Source organism: Phaenicophaeus curvirostris, chromosome 6 (assembly GCF_032191515.1).
Source record: "Phaenicophaeus curvirostris isolate KB17595 chromosome 6, BPBGC_Pcur_1.0, whole genome shotgun sequence".
Taxonomy (NCBI): domain Eukaryota; kingdom Metazoa; phylum Chordata; class Aves; order Cuculiformes; family Cuculidae; genus Phaenicophaeus; species Phaenicophaeus curvirostris.
In genome coordinates this window covers 38,286,093-38,305,180 of record NC_091397.1, presented here as the reverse complement: position 1 = coordinate 38,305,180, position 19,088 = coordinate 38,286,093, and the positions used below count along the sequence as shown (strand labels likewise).

Genomic DNA, 19,088 nt, shown 5'->3' with positions numbered 1-19,088 from the left:
AGGCAATAGCACGAAGAAGAAGAAGAATCTAGGGACTAGGGCAGGATGATGAACTAAATACGAGTCAACAATATGTCACCAAAAAGACAAATGCAAAATTGGATCATCATTAATATACATACACTATTAAAAACATATGAGGTAATTCTTGTTCTGCTTGGCACTCGCTGATTCTTGGCAAGAGTACTGCAGAAGCCATAACCTCACATGCAAAATACAAAACATTTTATATTACCAGTGCACACATTTGAGTAACATACTTCAAAAAAAAAGAAATTAGAAAACACATTGTATAAAAATGTATGAAAAGTTTTGCAAAACAAGTCTTTCACTTTCATACACAACAGCGCTCAGAGTTATGTAATTCTACAATTGTTTTTGACTTCATTTTAATTACAGTGCTTTGTTTAAATGACATGCAGATTAAGATTATCTGAAAATTTATAACTGAAGTTCTCGCATACTGAAGGCAATGGGCGTTTTTACTTCAGCTAAGCTATGCTCTTACTCATTACTGTTAAGTTGAGGAAGGGGAAGGAAGTGGATGGTAAGAGATTCAGAGACCATTTTCCTTGATTTTTTTCCATTCAGATGTTTAATCTAGAGAAGAAGTTCTAACTCCATTATTTTAAAAAAGCAGTGAAGAGTTTCCAAAGTTACATGAGAAACCATTTAGAAGTAGTCATCAGCAGATTTATTCCGTGAAAAAAAAAAAAAAAAAAATCAGGAAGACAAAGACTTTCAAATAATCTGTCATTATCCAGAAGCAATTTAACAGGAAGGTAGCAGTTAAACATTCTGCTCCCTAATAGAACTAGCCAATAAATCAAAGTCCAAATTTATACTGCTGCTGTATTTAAACATAGTCATAAGAATCATTTAACCTTACGGCATAAAGCTCAGCTGATAATTTTTTTCTGACTAGCACCTAATAAAATTCATTCTTGCAGAATTGTGGAAAAGTTAAGCACAGTCTACCCTTCTTATAAAGTTTCCTGTTACAAGGTTGCATGGTTTACACATATGTTGTATTTCATTATTAAAAAAATTCCTCCATATAGCACCCTCTTTGTTGTAACACTCAAACACAATTTGCCTCTAGGCCAGTACTATAATGAAAGTAAAATGAATTCACAGCCATTTGCTTAAAAAAGATAGGTTCAAGGCATTTTCACACTTTTTTGCCTGTAACTTTTTCATGTCAAAGCTGTATTTTCTTTTTTCCTTCCCTTTGCTATTGTTTTATTATTTCCTTTTATTGGTACAGTATCCATTGAACAACTTCAAATAAATCTTAACTATTCTGGAAGCCAACTTGAGGCTTTAAAAAAAGATTAAAAAAGTAAATTCCTAAACCTATGCATTACTAGGGGGATCCAATTCTAAATCATTTATCAACTCATTTAAAGAGGCTATGTAAAAACAGGATTAACGCACTGATTATTTAACTATTACATAATGCAAATAAGTTTCGTGGAACCGCATAATACAGTAATATCGGGTTTGCAGTGAAAATAAAAAGCCATTATCTATAAGTCAACATCATTCAAAAATACCTCTGCAATTAAGAAAGCAAAGTTACTAACCTATGCTTTCCCTCTGTCACTAAACAAAATAAGTATTCTATTCAAGAGTAACCCAAGAGTTTGTCTGTCCCACTGGAAAAAATCAATACGCTGTTTCTTTAGTTTTTAAGTAGAAGGCAAAATATTAATATCACAAATTGAAAAAGAAAAATGAAATTGTTGAGAATATTTATATACTCACATTAACATACCACTTATGCCCTGGAGAACAACCACAGAACTCAACCTGCACCTGGAAAATCTCATCCTCCTCTTTATATACGGTTCTCAAAGTGCAGAATTTTAGTGTTCACTCTTTATAAACTGTTGTTTGTTAATACATGAGCTACTATCCTGCCCACCATTCAGTCTAATGCACAACTGACCACAGGAAATTTGTCACAAACTCTAAAGCTACCTAAGCTTCAAGTAACAGTGGTTTTGTTTTTACTTTCAAGCGCTTCTCCGTTCTTTATATCATTTCAGCAGCATTTACTGCATGCACTTTCCTCAAACAAGTCACATCTGACCCAAGGCAAACAAGGCAAAGAATGAAATTGTGGCCTGATCTGCATGTTTTTACGTAGCAGTAGTAAGGGTACTTTCCTTTTAGCACACAAGAGCCGAATACCATCATTTCTCATAAGCAGGCTCCATCCACATCAGTAAATCTCTCTCTTTATTATAAGGTCAGGCACAAGTAGTGTATTGACTCTTTTTCAAGATGTAGAAGGATTTAGCCTAACTGCTACAAGCCAGCTGAGTTGTAATACATTCAACAGAAATCGCTAATCTAGGAATAAGAGTGATTTTCCAAGTTATCGTCTCTTTCTCAGATTTCTCCAAGGGCAGAACAATACACCACATCTAAATAACTCTCAATGCGAACAAGAAAGTCAAGACATAGGACAGAGTTCAGTTCTATATGTTGCAGGTACAAAATAAAGATCATGCAGCACTGATTAGCTAAACATCATAGCTAAACATAACAAGAAGGTTATAAAACTTAATTATGAACTAATATGAACTTTCTTGACCCAAGTTAAAAATTAGTTTTGCCTAATGCCAATTGCCTGCAAATCTTCTATTGTACCAATATGAAAATTCATGATTCCTAAGTAAGAAGTTGATCATTGAATCTCAACTATCTATAAGGAGTTTTAATATAACCACTTGAGGATGGTTCACTCCTATTGTTTCAGATAACTGACGCGAACGCTGGCAAATTAACCAACATTTCTGCACAGCTAGAACAGATCCAATTCAGCATTATTCTATCATAATTAAAAGAACTAGACCCAAGAGATACGAAGTCTACCAAACAGAACACACTACATGATTTTGGTGGAAGTGTAAACAAAAAAGAATGAAAACAAACTATGATCAAATTACGCCAATCATTTGATGTAATAATGGCTCAAAATCTAATCGCTACATACTTAACATAGAAAAAAGTTCTCACCGTTTTATGATACACTCCTAATTTTAATTAAGATTAAACAATATGCAGAATATCGCTTAACACTTGACTATTTCTAAATGAATAGCACGTTTATGCCTTAAGAACTGAATTGGAGGTACACTGCTGCATAAAGAAGAGTAAGAAAGAAAAGGAATTCTCATCTAAGACACTATATTCAAGTCAGTTGCTTCAGTCCATTCCATTCTTTTAACAATCTCAAAATATGCAACTCACTCACCAGAAACTTTCTTTCAGCAGTGACTTTAAATCAGACAAATGTTCCATCATTTAGGTTTTACCAGCCCAGTACAACATTTTAAATTATTTACTTGCCCTCAAAAATCTTAATACTTCACAGAAGATACTATCCAGTATGCAAACTAGAGTTCTAAACCAGCACATCTCATGCTTTGTCTAGTACACCCACTGTTGTAAAATCAGCACAGCTGCCTCTGCACCACACAGCAACCACAGCAGCGTAAGAACATCCTTGTTCACATTAGAAACACTCAAATCATCTTTGATAGACAGGGTAATAAGAAGAAAGCCTTGCATTTAGGTAACCAAAGATTCCAAACAAGCCTAAGAACTCAATGATTTTCTCACTTCCCTCCCAAACAAAAATATAAGCCAGAGTTAAACAAACTATACTCTTGCTATTATAAACTGATCAGATTTATAAACGTAATCTTACCCTATAGATTGGCACTTGACTGAAGTATATTCTTATAAAGACTCAGAATGACATACTACAAATATGAAAACAAAAAATAGTCTCCAAGATATTGTAAGCTATCAGTAACCATCACTTCATAAAAATGAAAGCTGAATTGTTAATACAGTAATCTCTGGTTGCATAACGGCATAAGGCCTGACTTTATAAAAATTAAGTGATGAAATAGGTTGTATAAAGTAAAATTTTATAGACTGGAGTCCTCACCACAGACAAGGGTGCAATACAAATTATAAAAGTGTATGCTTTTTCACATTAATTTTCTTTAGGAAAAAAAATGAATAAAAAAGCTTACAGCAGAGTCATGTAAAATTCTTTACATTTTACATTTTAAATAAAACATGAAGACTGTACAGCCTGTTCATTACTTAAGGGCTGTGACATCTTGTGGCTAGGTTAAGAGTTCACTTGGCTGAAAAATGGCTTTCGGCACTACTAATTCATGGTTTTATCATGAATCATCTTTTCTAAAAGATCTAAATGCTAGAATAAGAGCACTGAAGGACAAACTCAACTTACAGCTTTTAGATCTTGAGGAAGAGCTCAGAAATATGAAAAGCAGATATATGCATTCTACATAACAAAAGGCAATGAATCCAAATTTAAGTTCAATTTTCGAAAGTCTGGGGTGACAATACAGAATAGTTTCAAAATAAAATGATTAGTTCATCTTCCTATGTCACTTAACAGTTTCATGTTCTCATTTTCGCACCGGTGTTCAGAGAAGCAAGGAATAAAGAGAGAGAAAGCAGCAAAAGAACACAGAATTCTGTATTATAATCCTTCCCTTTGCTACAGATTTTTAAAGTTGTAAGTAGGTCACAACTAACTGCCTACATAGCACTTGATTTATATATTCATCTTTGTAGGATTTTTCCATTTACTTTTGTTTTTTTAAACATTTCCATTAGCTTTGTTTAGTTATCTAGATAAACATATAAGGGACTTCCTTGTTATTTCTTACATCCCTGGTCCCTAAAACGTGCTGAAAGCAAGAATCAAGCTCATTTTGTCTTTTTCTTAAGTTCTACAATCAACAGAATACACTTTGTTTCAATTAATAAAACACTTAAAGCTGTACAAGTTTTCAGAAAGTGCTTTTGTTGTTTTCTTTACTTCATTAAGTCTTGTAGTAAATACACCTGTAGAATCAGCTGAAGTATAAATGCAGCTTTAGAGATGCTGCCTACTAAACAATAACTGTAATGAGAGTACCATCTAGTGGCGACAACTGTAACTCACACCCTGCTATTTTAAAGATATGCACACTGTTAAATCTATGCAAGCCATTGGACGACTTCTCTTCTGGTTTTTATTTTTTACTCCACAGCTTTAAGAATTTCTTTACTTTAAATTTCTACCTTCTATGATGAGACTAAATAAGTTAGTTTGTTGATTGTCTTCATCTGTTTCTGCTACAAGAACATCTATGTCAATTCTTCCATGTGGAATTTGGTCATAGCATCAAATCATTAGTCTGCAGACACTATCAAGAATTAATCTACTAGCAACTAGGCTGAAAAATAGGTTAATTTGCATCACAGTTCTTTCCTCAGAGAAATCTATAATACCTTTTTTCTTAATACAAAAGACTGAAAAATCGCCAGTTGAGCAATTACAGTTGTACTTGGTATGTTTTAGATCTCCATCACGTCAGCTCAACAATTGCAGTTTAACAGACCAGATGATAATATAACAAGGATCTAAGACTGCTTCAAATCAGCAGGGACAGGAGAGCAAAAACATACACTGGGGGAAGCTGACTGAGAATGTGATACACACCTAGTGCTGTTTGTTTCTATATTTCAAACATGTCAAACAACTGCAAAGACATTCTTCCCGAGCTACCACAGTAATAGATGCTGTGAGAAGTCATCCTTCCTAATGAAGCTGCAGAAAGCAGAGACAGGGAGTGGTTTATGTAAGCACATGTTTAACTAGAAACAGCTGAAGGAAGCTTAGTAGAGCTTCATAACCAAACCAAAACATAAAAGAGTAGCAGAACATTTGCCTTTAACAGCTATTCTGCTTAATTTCTGAAAAGTTCTGACAGGATTCTAGGTCAAACAACGCTCAAGAGAAAAGTTTCATTCAGTTTCTCCTTAAAGAGAGGTATTCTAAAGACTAAGCTGCTTTGTAAATTAGAAAACCAGGTCCTACACCAATACAATCTAAAGCAAATTTTAATATTATGAAAAATGAAAGTTTAGTATGAATAAATCTCTACTTCTTCGGCCCCATAAGGATCTAAAGGGAACTGCATGATTTTCTGGAACTCAGAATGTCTGGATTGAAACAGAGTTCCTTTCTGCACCTTTATGAACACCTTACTGCTTACTTATGGAACTGTTCCCCAATTTTAGTAGCTGTCACCCAGTCTCAGACTTCTGTTCTAGCCTGTTTTACGCATCTCTTGCAACCCTATTTACCTCACCCCACACTACAGAAGGTACGTCAGGAAAAGAGAACACGTTCAAGCTCTTTCCCCATGGGCTTCTCTCTAAAGCAGGGGTCAGCAGTCCAGAAGAGGCAAGCCTCAGATACCTTCTTCATAGTTCAGTCTTCCTTTTTCAAAAGAAACTGAAACTTCGTCCAAGGGAATAAGTAGAGGCCACCACAGAGGGAGATGTAGGATGGGAAATATAAACTGTGCTAACTTTACATACCAATTTTCAAACCTGAATATGCAACCTTCCAGCATAAAGAGTACTTGGCATCTCAGTAAAGGCCACAGCTGTAGTGGCCCACCAGACAGCACAGACTGCATCTACACAAGTAGAAATCACATTATGAATGATTGCAGAAAAAATCAGAATGCCAACAAGAAAGTATTTTATCTGAGGTAAGAGCAAGCAGTAGCAAACTGATCATTTTCAGTGTCCATTAAACTGACAAGGAAGTTGTTTGGAAGCAGACCAATAAAAAGACACATAGCATAGCTAGAAACCAAATGACTGCTCATCCCAAGAAACGACATCAGTGCAAACTAGGGTACATAAATTCAATCCTATTTTTCTTTTTCCAGTGTTAACTGGTATAGCTGGGTAGAAAGTTTCCTTAACACTGAAGGCATAGGATTAAAACCTCCTTAAAAAGAAAAAAAAAAAAGCATAATCTTCAGCAAGAGAAATCTGAGCAAGATTGAGCAACTTCTTAGATTAAGTGCTCTGTGTCAACTCTTGCAGCATTCTTTGCTTCCTCAGATGAAAGATTATGTTCCAGAAGGACTTACATTCACCTTCTTCTCTAACACTCCCACAACATGCTTTCCCTGTATGCATGGTTTCCTCCTCCTGTTCAATTGCCATTCTCCTGTGCCTGCTTCAGTAGCTCTGTAAACATTACCTCTGAAATGCCTCTTTCACCTTCATATTGTTTCAAGGATGTTTGAGTATGGCAATAAGAGACACGTTCATCACAGCAGTAACAGAAGGCAATAAATACAAGAACTCTCCCTATGTTAGTTCACATCTAGAACATGGTGCAGAGGTCAGGCTGTCAGCAATCCAAGTGCACTGCTGTACACTTAAAGCACTGCCACCATCATGAATTAACCTCTGCTAAAGCAAGAGACTGTTGGCAGATACTTGGCAAGAATTGCAGAGAAGCCTATGGAAGCCAGATAACTGAAAAATAAGTATTTATTTATTTACAGACCAGTTGGCTTTCAATTGCAGCCCAGAACATCTGCCAGAGATACACACAGATAGCATGGCAGGTCAGATCAGGACAGGCATTTGTTTACTAAAATTAACAACACTTGGTGGACCTCCTTTCTGGTTCACTCTGGTTGGTCTTGCAAGACAGAAATAAAACCACAAAACTTTCATTCATAAGCCTCAAGGAGAGAGCAGGGTATTAAAGATGATACTGAAAAAAACTGGAACAGATTCACTGTAAAAGGCTAGGAGCAAGATTAAAAGTGACAAGAAATCAAATCAGAGTCCAAGAAAGCCACATAAAAAGGACATTTAGCCCAAGAAAGCTACAAAAAAAGAGCATCCTTTCATTTCCCCAAAAGAACTTTCTTCAGTGTCCATTTTGCCTATTTCTGTGATGCTCCAATATGTACTTTAGTAGCCTGCTATCAGGTACCTGAAAATCCACTACAATTTTCCTAGATTCAGACCTTAAACAGAAAGCTTCTTCACCTTATGATATGAATGTATCATGTAATAAATAAGACAAATCCCTGCCTTTTTTGATTAACATTTTTGGCACCTCAAAACAAGACTTCAGTTCATTCTTTTTCCACACCAAATGACACTAATCCACTGTTCTGCTTTTCCAATCAAGGTTTAAATTCTTATTTGAAAGTCTGCATTACATATCTTTAAAGATAATTGATATTTCAGGTTCAGGGAAAGAGGATGTTAATTTTTTTTTTTTTGTCCAGGATAAACAAGCTGCAGAAAAGCAAAACAGAATTAAAGCACAAAAGAAAACAATTACTTTAGACGTTAAAGTATGTTACAAGGGAAGAGACAGGGTTTCGTAATGTTTTTAAAACCAACATCATCCTTGTAAATTCATACCCCATTCAAAGAAACAACTATTCGGCATTTAATATTCTTTGCTTCATTTAACTTCAGGTTTTCTCTATATGCATCAGAAAAAAGGTATCATCATTTATAGAAAGATGGCTTCCTCCAGACAGAAGTATTATGTTGTGTTTAAAAATTCAAGTTACTCCTCAACTGTTCACAGTTAAACAATTAATAACAAAGAATATGCAACACGGAGGTTACCTTTAACACCACCAAATGGACCGTAAGTCATATTACAAGCAGTTCTCTGAAGATTGTGCTCATACATCAGTTTGATCTGATACTGGTTCCCATGTTCCACATTTCCTAGAGTTCCTACAAAAAATGAATATATATTTCTGTCTTTGATCCATGAAGTGTGGAAGAAATAAAGGAGTACCAGTTTAAACAACCTGAAAAAACTGTAACTTACTACTACTGACTTTGAGATACAAAGGCTCACACTGCTGCTTTCCTTAAAAAAATTACCATGCTACAGAATTCCAGATGGTGAGAAGCAGAAATAAGGTCTCATTACACCAAATATGGTATAAAAACTTAGCAAGAGGCTGAGATTATTACTTAAATGTATTTTTCTTCATGTTAGGCACACCTCAAAGATCAGGAAAAAGCCTACGTAAAAGAAAAATTCTTATGATCATCTAGACATTCAGTAAATATACTATATCCAACAGCCAGCCTCAGCTGTAAGTCTTTGTCACAAATTAAGATGTAGCTAGTCATAAGCTAAAATTTGACAAAGCTATGCTTAGGGCACATTTAGGGCACATTTATCACTTGCCTTTATTCTGTCTGAAATTCAATGCAGTGTTCAACAATGCAAAGATAAGAGACAAACATGTGGTAACAAAAATAATTTTGATATATATCATGTTCTCTGAAAAGATCTGCATGAACTTTAATTTCCTGACTCCTTCAGGGAACTAGCAGAAATTCAAAAACATCTCAAAACAAACTGAAGTTAAAACTCCCCTTTTAAGAACCTCAAGTCTTTCCTGCACCCCATGAAGAAACAAAGTTCTTCATCGTGTAGAAAAACACTTAAGGACTAATACTAGCAAGCTAAAAAAGAAAATGAGAACAGTCACGTCAGTAGGGAAAAGGGTGTTTCAACTGAACGATATGCAAGCTAAATCCTACCACAGCTTTAAATATACAACATCTTAAACAATAGCCTATGAAAGATTTGTAGCTTATGTTAACCTTTTAGGCAGTTTCTCCAACTAAAATCCCATGCAGCTTTTAAGCATCTAGCCCTAAAGCAGGATTGGAACAGAAATGAGGGGCAAACCCCTGGCTGATAAATAACTACCTAAGTAGCCACACCAGAGGAAAAACAAGTTAGAAAGTAATCAGTCTGTGTATACTGACTTTAAACACAATACCCAGTTCATACTTTAGTCAGCTCTGAAGGGTGTCTTTCATTTGTCAAGGAGAAGCAGAGTAGTTATTTTGCTATCAACACCACATACATCAACATGTATAAAGCAAGTTAGGATCCCACTTCATGAACATATAATTTGCCATGGAAGCATAAAGAAATAATGATCATTATTTCTCAGAGAAGCTTGTTCAAAAGCACCTGGTTTGATGACAGGAATTACAACATGAATGCTTACAAATTAGTATGAAAAGTCTACGATTCTAAAACTTTACTTTTATTATTATTTCTATGCTTAAGCCATGTAGATCAGCCAGCAAATTATAACTAGAAAAGAATTCTAGGTCGACTTATTGTTTATGCCACTAATGCAAATTTTAAATAATAAAAAAATTCTAATTTCTAATTCTGGAAATTCTAATAAACAGTGTACCGGTAGGCTACAATCCTAAGACATAAGCACTGTTACAGAGAAGGGAAAGTATGAAAACTGCAGTACACCTCACAGTATCATCCATCAAAGACAATTTTAAAGGTGTCCCCAGATGAGATAACTAGAGGACAAAAAGAATCTGGAGAGACGGCATGTGTTTGCAACCTATCTGCCTAAACGGCTGTGAATAGGAAGCAAGCAAGCAGCTCCTACAAGAAAATCATGCTCTTATAATGAAAGGAGCTACAGCTGTCCCTGCACAGAGAAAACAAACAATGTATAGTTTTCTATTCAATTTTGAAGATGGGGATGCAATAAATAGATCTCTTAAATATGTACTTTGCTTTAAGCATGTAATAGAGAGAATTCAAGGCACAGAACAGGTATTTTGTAACTTTCCTCTTGACAAGCAGGGAGAATACAGAATTTAGAATTTCCGGATAAAGGCAATAGAGGAAAGAGGATTTAAGAAAAAACATAATAGTTTCATTTTCTTGCCACTATTAACCTTCTGTCTTCTCTTGGGCTACATTACCAATTTTCTGGCTTTCTAAGAAATTCTCTGGATGTTTCAATTTAGAAATAGTTGTAATTGTTTCATTTTTAAAGAGCTAAGTGAGTTGTCACATAACAACCATTTGTTCCTTAGCATGCTGAACAGTAACACCACTCCTAAAACTGTAATGAAAACTAGTTGTTCACAAGCACTGCCAACTACAGAACATCACACACATCACAGCATCTCATGCACTGTGCACATTAGCAAATCTCTGTTAAGCCCTGGGAAACATCTATACCTAATTACTAGTGATGTTTCCTCTTCACACATGAGTTTGAGTGAGAGAATATGACTGCGGCTTTTCAGGGATGATGAGTAAACACTACATATACCAAGTTTAGCATTAACCTAATCCAGAACACACTTAAAATCACTGTAAACCAACCTGAAACCGCATATACACAGAGTTTTCGGCAATGCAACACAGCCAGGTGAAGTCCTTCAGTACCACTGTAAAGAAGGGTAAAAAGGCACCATTTTCAGATACATTCCAAGCAAAATGCATACAGGATAAAATTCAAGTAACATGTTGAAATCACTCTCAGGTGTGGGCTGAATCCAAACATTTGGATATTAGATGCTGGCATAAAAATTCAGAAGTGTTTATCTTCCAAAATTCATGCAGCAGTATTTGAAGTTAATTTCAAAATTAAACCTTTCAGAACTCATTTCCAAAATAAAGTTCTCCTAAGTAGATTCTCTTACAGCCAATTAAATATATGTTCTTAAAGGGCTCATTTTAATTTTTAAATTAACTTCTAATACTACAACATGAACTTTATTTTAAAAATAAGAGAAAAACCTGTACTAACCATGGGAAAGACTTGTGCTTCAAGACCAAAGGTCACAAGCTAAAAGGCCTACGTCAGTTGGAAACCATTCTTCTTTTACTCAAGTATTCATAGAGTTACCCTGTGCAAGAATTCTAATGTCTTATCCTATGAAACGATCTAAAACATCTTCTATAGTTACAGCACAAGAACATTCTCTATGGAAACACTGCTTAGGTTTGAGGGAAGAAGAATGTGAATATAAGATTCAAAATTTATAACTTCTGCCTCATAGTTTAATTCATTTAGGCTCCATGCAGCTGGTACTGAATTTTAAATAAGTAATGTATGTGACTGAGTAATACTTGTTTGGGGGGATTATCCTGATATCCATTTGTTTCTTCCTACCATTTTTAAAATAAAGTTCTCCTAATTAGATTCTCTTACAGCCACCTAAATACAAGCCCTTTTCCTTAGAGTCATAGTATCTCTCCACTATCTGGCCACTTATATCCACTAAATTCACCGGAGTTAAAGATCTTCAGTCCTCTATCAGACCCAAAACAGCTGGCCAACATTATATCTTACATCATAAAATGTTACTCAAGTTTTCTTAACAACTAACAGGTTTTTCCCGTTCTACTAGCTTCTAAAAAATCATACATAAAAAAATGTGATTATCTTCCACATATACACCAAGTAAAAAGATCTCTCCTATCAAGACAATTCAAAAAGTAGATCAAATGCATACTACAAGTATTCATACATGTGCTTAACAGTTACCTATTTGGAAACTGAAAACTCACCCTCCAAAACAAAGAAAGAAAGTCACATCTAAGCCTTAAATAAACAGCAACATAGACTGCTGCTGACTTACGAAACAAATTTTCCCACTTCCACTTGCAGTATTGGTTCTCGTAACTGCACTTCCAAGAGTAAGTCTTCAGGTTGTACTTCATCTCCAGGTTTCACAGGATGCGGATTAAAGATCCGGAGATATCCCATATAACTTCCCACAATAATTTTATCTACAAAACAAAAAAATATTAACCAAAGGAGACTACAGAATAGAATAGCATATATGGAATTCAATTTGTGGCAGAAGTGCTTCAAAGAATACCCTAAAACCACAGGATATTTACACAATTCAGTTAATGTTGATTATGCTCTGCCTTCTAGGTAAGCCTCGCAAGTAGGTTTTTTGCAATTCCATGAAAATCTGTCAGCAAAGGGTTAAATAGGACAATTATCATAGTGGTGACACTGACTGTTGCTACTATTCCATCATTTTAAATTTACGTTCATACTTAAAAATTCCAATTCTAGTTTTTAAGAGTACTTCAAACTTTCAGCTTCTACAACTTGGATTTGGGCAAGCATGTATCATACCAGCAGAAGTCTGAAAGTTTGAAATTGGGACCAATGACATTTATCTAAATGCAAACTAAAGCTGCATCAGGTCAACAAAGCTAGGTCCTGAGATCACCTGCTCGAGACAGATTCATTATCTCAAAGAGTTAGAGTTATTTTGGAATCAGTATCTTAAGCAAGTAGTCATTTGGTTGTGAGGCAATAACAAAAAATTATTAATGAAAAAACCCAAACAGGTGCTTCCCATGATAACTAACAAAGTCAAGTTGGTTGCCAGTACTTATTGCCTCTAGATATGGATCATGATATCAATGCAGATCAAAATCAAAACCAATAAAACTTGTTCACAAATCAGGAAAACATACAAGTACTCCTAAACCAAGTTCACCAGGCTCTAAAGACTTGGCATAGTTCCACAAAACCCCACAACAAAAGCTCTGAACAGCTCCTTGTTTCCTCTCTTCTTCAGCCGCAAAACTTGCGGAACCAAAGCCCTTATTCAGGAAATAAATGACTGGTTTTTCTACTCTCATCTTTTCCTCAGTTCTATACCCATTACCAGTAAACTACACCCACTTTAGTTATTAATTCCTTAAAAATACTTAGGCTTAATTGAGGGTATTTTGACACATGGTTAGGCAACTGGAACTAGTTGATTCGCTTTCAGTCCTGAACTCTGGAAGAAAAAGAGCTCAATCTAAAAACAAAAAGAAAATAGAACAGCAGACGACTACTACTGCCACAACACTGTTTAAGTCTTGTTTTTATACCAATTACATTTTTTTTTTTCCACTAGGAAAAGACTACTCAGAACTCCAGCAAAATTTGGGGGGTTTTGATCATGGGTCAGTCTACAAGACCTGAGGCTTGCTGGCAAGAGATGGGGTACATCTGTCTCAAAGGGGGAAAAGAATCTTTGCACCGGAGCTAGCAGAGCTCACTGAAAGAGTTTTAAATCAGATTTGAAGGGGAAACGGATAAACCTAGACTCATTAAAAATAAGCCTGGAGGCAGCATACTAACGTTTGAGGGATGCTGTGCTAGCAAGGTTCTTCAGTCTGCTGTCTCAGTGAAGACACAGGATGGAGATGCAGACAGGAGAAAAGACTCAAGGCTTATTAACATGTTAGAAACCACAGAAGCACAAGAGAACAATCACGCAGGAATTAGGAGTTCAGCCAAAATACTGGTGTCAGGATCCACAGGCCAACTGAACTGCATCCACACCAACGCACACAGTATAGGTGATGTAGCTGCAATCACAGAAACATGATGGGATGACAGACAACGGGAGTGCTGCAATGGACGGCTATAAACTCTTCAGAAGGTATAGGCAAGGTAGGACATGTGGTGGGGCAGCCCTGTACATTAGGGATTTTTTTCACTGTCTAGAGCTTGATGATGGTGATGAGAGGGTCGAATGTTTATGGTTAAGAATCAGGTGAAAGGCCAACAAGGAAGATAATATGGTGGGAGTCCATTATAGGCCCCCCGAAAACCAGGATTGAAAAGACAGATTAACAGTTCTGTAGCTGGGAAAAGTCTCAAGATTGATAGCTCTTGTTCTTATGGGGGCCCAGGAAAATGGATGATGTACTGTCCCTGGAGGTACTTAAAAGATGCATAGATATGGTTCTTAGGGACATGGTTTAGTGGTGGACCTGGCAGTGAAAGGTCTTTTCCAACCTCAATGAGTCTGTGATTCTATCAATTTCTATTGAAAAAGGCTGTACACCAAAACAGCAGCAGCTCAACTTTGTTCAAATCCTCCTGAAAAGGAATAAACTAAAATAAAAATTATTTTAAAATATTATGTCAATGGTGAAATCAAACTCAAGTACCTCTGCCGAGCAAAAACAAAGCTCCAAGATGAGCATGTGTATCAGAGTAAGATCCCAAGTATTTATTTAAAAAAACATACACACACAAACCACCATAAATATGTCCTCAAACACATCACTTTAAGTGTCATACTAAACTTCCACATTAGGAATGATTACACAGACAAGTGACTAAAGCAGAGTCACTGTTACAGTTTAGACCCAGCCTAGCTTGACTGGCACCTAAACACCAGCTTTTGTGATGCCAAATCCTCCTCCCAGCCAGCTCCCCCACAACGAAAAAGAAAAGGCAAGACAACTTAGCCAACCTGACTAACAGATTATTCCATCCTTGATGTAGTATATTTAGCATAAAACTGGGGGATCACAAGGGTCAAGCTCTCTTCTTTGATGGCCAATATCTAGCAAGGACCTTTTCTGTCTATTTTGCCCTGATCATGAATCTATGAATTCCTGAGCCCAGCTCCCTCTTGCCACCGAGTTCAGTTTGTCTTTTTCCCCATGCCTCCTCTGCAGTATCAGAGGCGAGGGAAAAAGGGTGCAATTCATATATTTGTTTAATTTTTTTCTTATTAATACCATTTTTGTTATTGTTTCGTTAAAGTTTAATTTATTTTAATTTCTAACCCACAAGTCTTTTTTCTCTCATTTCCCTTTCCTCTTGCCAGGGGGAATGGGGGGAGGGGTCAGGATTACAACTGCTCACATTTAGATGCCAATTGAGCTGTGCTGGGGCTAAACCATGACAGTCACTTATTTCAATGGTGCTTTATTTTCCAGGCATAAAATGTTGTTTGTTTTTCTGAATTCTTATCTTAGCATCTCTTACCTTCCCCCTCCCTCCCCCGTTAATTAAGTTTTTTCAATAACTTATGACATGCGTTTGCTTCCCTGACTACCTAAAAATGCCAGCCTCTTCTCCCAAGTGACAGGGGACAGGACAAGAGGGAATGGCCTCAAGCTCCACCAGGGGAGGTTTAGGCTGGACATTAGGAAAAAGTTTTTCCACAGAAAGGGTAACTGGGCACTGGAACAGGCTGCCCAGGGAGAGGGAGGTGGTTGAGTCACCTTCCCTGGAGGTGTTTAAGGCACGGGTGGATGAGGTGCTGAGGGGCATGGTTTAGTGTTTGATAGGAATGGTTGGACTCGGTGATCCGGTGGGTCTCTTCCAACCTGGTTATTCTATGATTCTGTATCTACCACTAAGGGAATAATACCTAAAAGAAATTACTACTGAACACAAGAAAGAATTATGATTAGAGACTTACAAATAAACAAAAGACAAATTACATTGAATTTGTCTTCTTAAGCCTACAAGGACACATTAAAGACAGCAGACCAGATAGTCAACTAGCCTGGCTAACAAGCTTTCAAAGCAAACCTGCAGCTGTTTAGCTTAAAAGACAGCAACCATGTAATTCCAAATTTACCTTGTCCACTGCCACTATTATCAACATCAGCAACACACAGACTGCCTTGGTCAAATTCTTCCTTTTCTCCAAGTACCGTGGACCACCAATCTCTAGCTTTAAATAACGACATTCTTCTTTACTGAAAAGGAAACAGACCAGTGTATAACAATACACATACAACTGTTTATACAAACAACTTCTTTGTTAGCAACAGCTTTTACTGAGTAAATTCCACCTCTTAGCTTCACTTTCCTCTGTTGTGAGCTGAAGAAATGTAAGCTTCAGGTGCCTTGGGTTTATTTATAGTTAGGTAGTTCAGAAAACAACCTAGGGAAACTTCTTGTCGGTAGTTTACAAATTAGTTGTGAAACTGCTAGTTCTATGAAGGGGAAAAAAAGAAGTAGCTTTTTTTAAACTGTTAAAAGCCTCTGTAACAAGCATTAAGAAAATAAGCTTTCATGGTCACAGAACTGAAGTTTTCTGTTACCAAGGAGCATCAGGAGAAAAAGATTCTGATGCAAGCCTTCTGCAAGAGAACTTATTTTTAGGGAACGAAATGAAGACATAAACAGGCAACATCAAAACTTCCACCAAGTAATCGCCTTGAAGATGCCCTAGTGACATGACTAAAGAACTCGGTCAGATAGGGCACAAATCAGCTTTTCTGCTCGCTACCTGCTGCTATTTTAAGAAAGGGCAAGGGAGGGAAGAGCAAGAGGAGACTTAATCCTTTTGTAGGCAGCTCGACAATAACGTTACCCTAGTTCGAACCTCCCAGCCCCCTGCCCCGCGACCCGGGGACGAGACGGGGGGCTGCCAGGCCCTTGTCATCCTTCGGAGCAAGTGCAGCCTGCAAGCCCGCGCCTTTCCTCTTTAAAGGAAACAGCGCTCAGCAAATAAAACCAGTTATTTCTGTCACCTCAGGTGGTTACCGTCGTTATGCCAGCCAGCGCTGGGCGGAGCGGCTCCGGAGCTGCAGCCTCCCCGTCCCCCGCGAGAGCCCCGGGCCGCTCCGGGGCTGCAGCCACCCTCACCCCGCGGGGGCTCCGTCCTCCGGGGCAGCTCCAGGCGAAGCGAAAGGCGCGGCGCGGTCCGGCAGCTCCCCAAGACCCGCGGCCCCGTTCGCCGCGCCGACCCTGGGAAATGTAGTTTAGGCAGCGGCGCCGCGGACCGACGGGTTCTACCATTTTTTCCCGTGCTGGGGGGAGGGGAGGGAAAGATACCCATTCCTTCGTGTTCCCTGAGGAAAAGCCGGACCTCTCTGCTGTAATTTACGTTTATAAAGCCGCCTCCGCATAAATCTCTCGCTCACGACGTGGTTACCTGCGCCCCCCTAATTCCACCAGCAGTTCTCTCTTCCTTCTCTCCCCCCCCCGGGGTGTGGTACCGCCGGGCGGCCCGCGCGCACGTGACCTCCCGCGGGGCACGTGCGGCGGGGCCGGGTCGTTCGGGCGGCGGCGCTGGGGGCGCCTCCTGCCCTTCCTTCAGCTGGCGGAGGGGACACACCGTCCGCCTCACTTCCCGGCGCCTTTACCGTGACCCCCACACCCCCCTCCGGCTGTGAGCTGCCATGGACAGGACGGCGGTGGCAAAGATGGGAGCGGTGGCGAGCGCTAGCGTGTGCGCCTTGGTCGGCGGGGTGGTGCTGGCGCAGTACATCTTCACCATGAAGAAGAAGACGGGGAGGAAGACCAAGATCATCGAGATGGTAAGAGGTGGTGAAGGGGCCGAAAGCCCGTCTCCTTCCCCGGGAGCTGGCTCCGCCGCACACGCCGCTCTGCCAGACCAGCCCCTTGCCCAGAGCCCACCGGTCCCTTCTCCTTCGCACGTGCGTCCTGCGGACCCTCCTCCCGGCTGGCACCCAGAGTTCGGACAGGTGTGCTCCGCAGGTGTGCGGGGCTCGCTGTGTGTCCCTTGCCCTGGAAGCGAAGGGGCAGAGGAGGGGTGTTGAGCCCAATTCCTGGTGGTAAGGACAGGCTGGAGGCAGGAGGCACAGCTGTTCCCCCACAGCATCATCCACCTGCACTAGAAGTGCCTGCTCTGTCCTGTCCTGCTTGGCCCTTAGATGCCTGTGCTGTGGGTCTTGTTGGTGATTTAACATCCTCCTTGTAACATGTTTAAAACGGGGGGGGTGGGGGGATGTTCAACCATTGGTTCAAAGCGGGAAGCAATGTTTGTTTACTGATACTTAAAAGGCTGCTGTAGTGCTCTCTGCTGTCCTTGTTAAACTTGTTATTCAGGGTATTAATTTAAATACCTGTCCTTCAGTCATTGAGTGGTAAAAGGTCTTTGTTTAGACAATATGCTGGTTATGTTGAAATCCTTCGAAATTTGATGTTTTTTATTTGGACTTCACAGTACTGAAGAACTGAACTGAAATCCTTGTGTCACTTGATGTTACCCAGTGGGTATTTTGTGATCTCCTCTGCAGAACCTTACTAAAAGCTCAGATACTATTTTCTTTAATTGCACATGGACATATAGATTTTGCTAAGAACAGGGATTCTGCTAGGGTGTTGTGAGCTGACTACTCACTTGGCCATGTGACACCCTTGCCACTGGAAGTCATACAGTGCAGTTTGTGATAATGTGAGTCCAGAGAGGAATTCCACTGTGTGCTTTTACTAATAATAGAGTCATCGTACTTACTGTTGAAAAGATACTTGAGTGCTGTTTCTAGTCATCAGTCACATCATTCAACAGTTTGGAGGCGGATGTCTAGCTTTTTACCTTCTGTGAGCCCATTTAGAACAGCTTGTGGAAGAGCAGGAAGTTTGGATTACCACTTTAGAGAGGTTTTAGGTCTGTTTCTAAAAAAGCAGTCTGGACTCTGAATAGGAATTTACAAAACTCATTTGAAAACTTAGATTGGCATAACACCGGCTAACTATAAGTTTTTCAATTTTTTAATTCTAATGATGTAATACTCTAACTTACTTCAGAGTTATGTAGACAGTAAAATAACAACATTTAAAACCCTCATCATATAAACAGTTAAAAGGAGATCCAACAGT

General features: G+C 38.5%; 2 protein-coding genes across 4 annotated transcripts in view; one reads left to right on the top strand and one right to left on the bottom strand.

Annotated features, from left to right (window-relative positions):
• BBS9 (Bardet-Biedl syndrome 9) overlaps nt 1-17,085 on the bottom strand; it is a 308,094-nt gene extending 291,009 nt beyond the window's left edge. The window contains exons 1-5 of the mRNA XM_069859823.1: nt 16,994-17,085; nt 16,093-16,213; nt 12,328-12,478; nt 11,066-11,130; nt 8,509-8,622 (exon numbers count right to left, since the gene is read on the bottom strand). Coding sequence (XP_069715924.1) covers nt 8,509-8,622; nt 11,066-11,130; nt 12,328-12,478; nt 16,093-16,204 — 442 coding nt within the window. The 5' untranslated portion in view covers nt 16,205-16,213; nt 16,994-17,085. The remainder of the gene's footprint in view (nt 1-8,508; nt 8,623-11,065; nt 11,131-12,327; nt 12,479-16,092; nt 16,214-16,993) is intronic.
• Nucleotides 17,086-17,542: 457 nt separating this feature from the next.
• NT5C3A (5'-nucleotidase, cytosolic IIIA) overlaps nt 17,543-19,088 on the top strand; it is a 32,571-nt gene continuing 31,025 nt past the window's right edge. The window contains exon 1 of one of the 3 annotated variants that reach the window (XM_069859839.1): nt 17,543-17,789. In XM_069859839.1, coding sequence (XP_069715940.1) covers nt 17,645-17,789 — 145 coding nt within the window. In that variant the 5' untranslated portion in view covers nt 17,543-17,644. The remainder of the gene's footprint in view (nt 17,790-19,088) is intronic. The other 2 variants (XM_069859840.1, XM_069859841.1) reach the window with 2 other exon arrangements.